The 2236-nt window shown below is 41.1% G+C and overlaps 1 protein-coding gene across 9 annotated transcripts in view; it reads right to left on the bottom strand.

The window, feature by feature from the left end:
- The window catches only part of dock10 (dedicator of cytokinesis 10), a 64976-nt gene that overhangs the window by 11177 nt on the left and 51563 nt on the right, over window positions 1–2236 (bottom strand). For all 9 annotated transcript variants that reach the window (XM_032507280.1, XM_032507274.1, XM_032507282.1 and 6 more), the window contains exons 36-38: window positions 1342–1456; window positions 905–971; window positions 464–511 (exon numbers count right to left, since the gene is read on the bottom strand). In XM_032507280.1, the coding sequence (XP_032363171.1) occupies window positions 464–511; window positions 905–971; window positions 1342–1456 (230 nt within the window). The remainder of the gene's footprint in view (window positions 1–463; window positions 512–904; window positions 972–1341; window positions 1457–2236) is intronic.

Here is a 2236-nt window from a genome sequence, read left to right as displayed (position 1 = left end):
ACACACACACACACACACAATAACAACCCCCAGCCTGTGCTTGCCAACTGCTACAGTACAATATCCAGCAGTGCTTTTCTCTCAACAGCAAGATCCAGGAGTTCCCCCTCCCCCTCTCTTCCTTTTCTTCCCCCCTTTACCTCTTCCCCTCTTGAAGCTCATCCCTGTGTGTGCACATGCATACAGAACACATATTAGTATTTCTGCCTGACTGTGTCTGATTCATTTATTTGTGTGTGTCTGCACATGGGTCTGTTTGTGCGTGGCAGCATTTGCACATTTGTGCATTTGTGTGTGTGCATGATTGAATGAATTATGTGGGTGGGGGTGTTACAACCATTGGCTGTGGCATGTATGTTGAGTTAATAAGCTGTTTCCATATACGCAGCATTATAATAAATGCATGCGAATTTGACCTGGTCCACCTCTTTGTCAGAGAAAGCAGTGAGGAGCGCACACTCACCTGGCTATGTGACGCTTTCCGAGGAACCGGAAGTGCTGGAGACACAGCCTGAAGAAAGGGAAAATGCAACACTGTCTCAGGTGAATGAGGAAGGTTTGCTTGTTTTTATGTATTTTGTAAGTTAAGAACATAGGACACATGAGGTGCATGTGATCAAACTGAGTTGCAACAGCAAAGTCTGGATGCTGACACAAAGAGGAAACAGGCAGTTAATTATCTGCACTGCTCAGTGAAGTAGCAGCTCTCATTGGAATTGCAGTCTGTTTTTCTTCTCTCTCTCTCTTGCTGTGTCATTACTTTCATCTGTTCCCTTCTGGCTACATTCTTTCTCTTTCTTCTCATGCCCCCATCCCTATCGGTCTCAATGTTGTTTTTGTATCACTAGTCAGCCTAAAAGAAGCTGTGGTTATACTCTGCAAGGAAAAAAAGAAGAGCACTTACTCCAGGATGTTAAAGAAGTCTGAGATCTCCTGGTGAATGGCCCGGTGCCAGTAGGACACCAGCACATCTGGAAACAGGAAACAAAACCCATCATGTAACATACCATGGCAGATTTCCTAACTAGCCAGCCAGGTGCCGATGAAAATTGTCGGTATTTTTATACTCAAATGGTATTCAGTAAGTGATTGAGACAGACATGGTTCAAAAGGTTACCAATCAGTGTTTTACCCTGCAAAAAGCGCAGATATCTGGTGTTCGCTGTATTAGAATAATTCAAGGAAAGAAAAAACTATTGTCTCAATCTTCTGGGCCTCTGGTAAACACATGTAGCATAATAGTATTAACATTAATCCTTTAATAGCATTTAAACACGTTTCGACAAGGCTCTGGACTGGGCTGTGTGAATCCTCTGTAAACATGTTTGTATCATTTCTTACCCTCAGATATGGTTTTCATGATGTGCAAAAAGCACATGAGGAGACTGCGAGTCTCCGCTTGGTCCAGCTTGTCACAACGAGAACCGTAGCCTATGAGGGACTGCGGCCGTGCGAACTAAGGAGAAACAACCAGACAGAAAAACAGCCCGAGATCCAGTATTAATATTGAGGTTGTAACTGTGGCCACCGAGCTTGTGTCTGCAGTATTTTTTTTATGTGAATCTGTGGGTTTTAGAAACCTGGAGGGAAGTTCATGTTGTATTTTCAGATTAAATTTGACTACTTGTTGGTCAACAAATAATACATGAATAAGGTTCAAGGAACTCCCTGTCAAATGTTATTCCAGGAAATGTGGAGATGGTTTGGAACTTAAATTATACCTTCATGTTGGAAAACAAAATTTACAGAAAATATGATCAGACAGTTAACTTTATAAATTAAAGATGAGAAATATGTGTAACAATGTAATTAAGAGTGTATTTAAACGTATTTCGGTGTTGTGGCAATGGAGGCTGTTGAAGGGACTAATGGCTGTAGTATGTCTTCTTTATTTATTATTTGGCCATTTCTTTGCCTTTATTACATGGTATAAAGAGATGACAGGAAGTGAGGAGAGATAGATGAGGGCAGACATGCAACAAAGGCAACACGCCTCTGCTGGACTTCAACATTGCAATTACATGATTAGTTCACCAGGATGGCCCAACTTCAGTATCTCTTTAGCTGGACCAGTAAAAGCAGCTAAGTCTGACTGTCCACCATCAGTGGAAAAAAAGGGAAGCCAATGGAACTCTGTTTTTTCTGCATACTCCTCTTTCAGAAATCTAGATATAATAGCCACACTCCTTATATTTCTTTATTTCTTTATTTATATTTCTTATATTTCTAATATCTG

Source organism: Etheostoma spectabile, chromosome 3, assembly GCF_008692095.1.
Source record: "Etheostoma spectabile isolate EspeVRDwgs_2016 chromosome 3, UIUC_Espe_1.0, whole genome shotgun sequence".
Lineage (NCBI taxonomy): Eukaryota > Metazoa > Chordata > Actinopteri > Perciformes > Percidae > Etheostoma > Etheostoma spectabile.
Note: the sequence above shows the minus strand (reverse complement) of the source record. Positions and strands in the feature narration are given on the sequence as shown.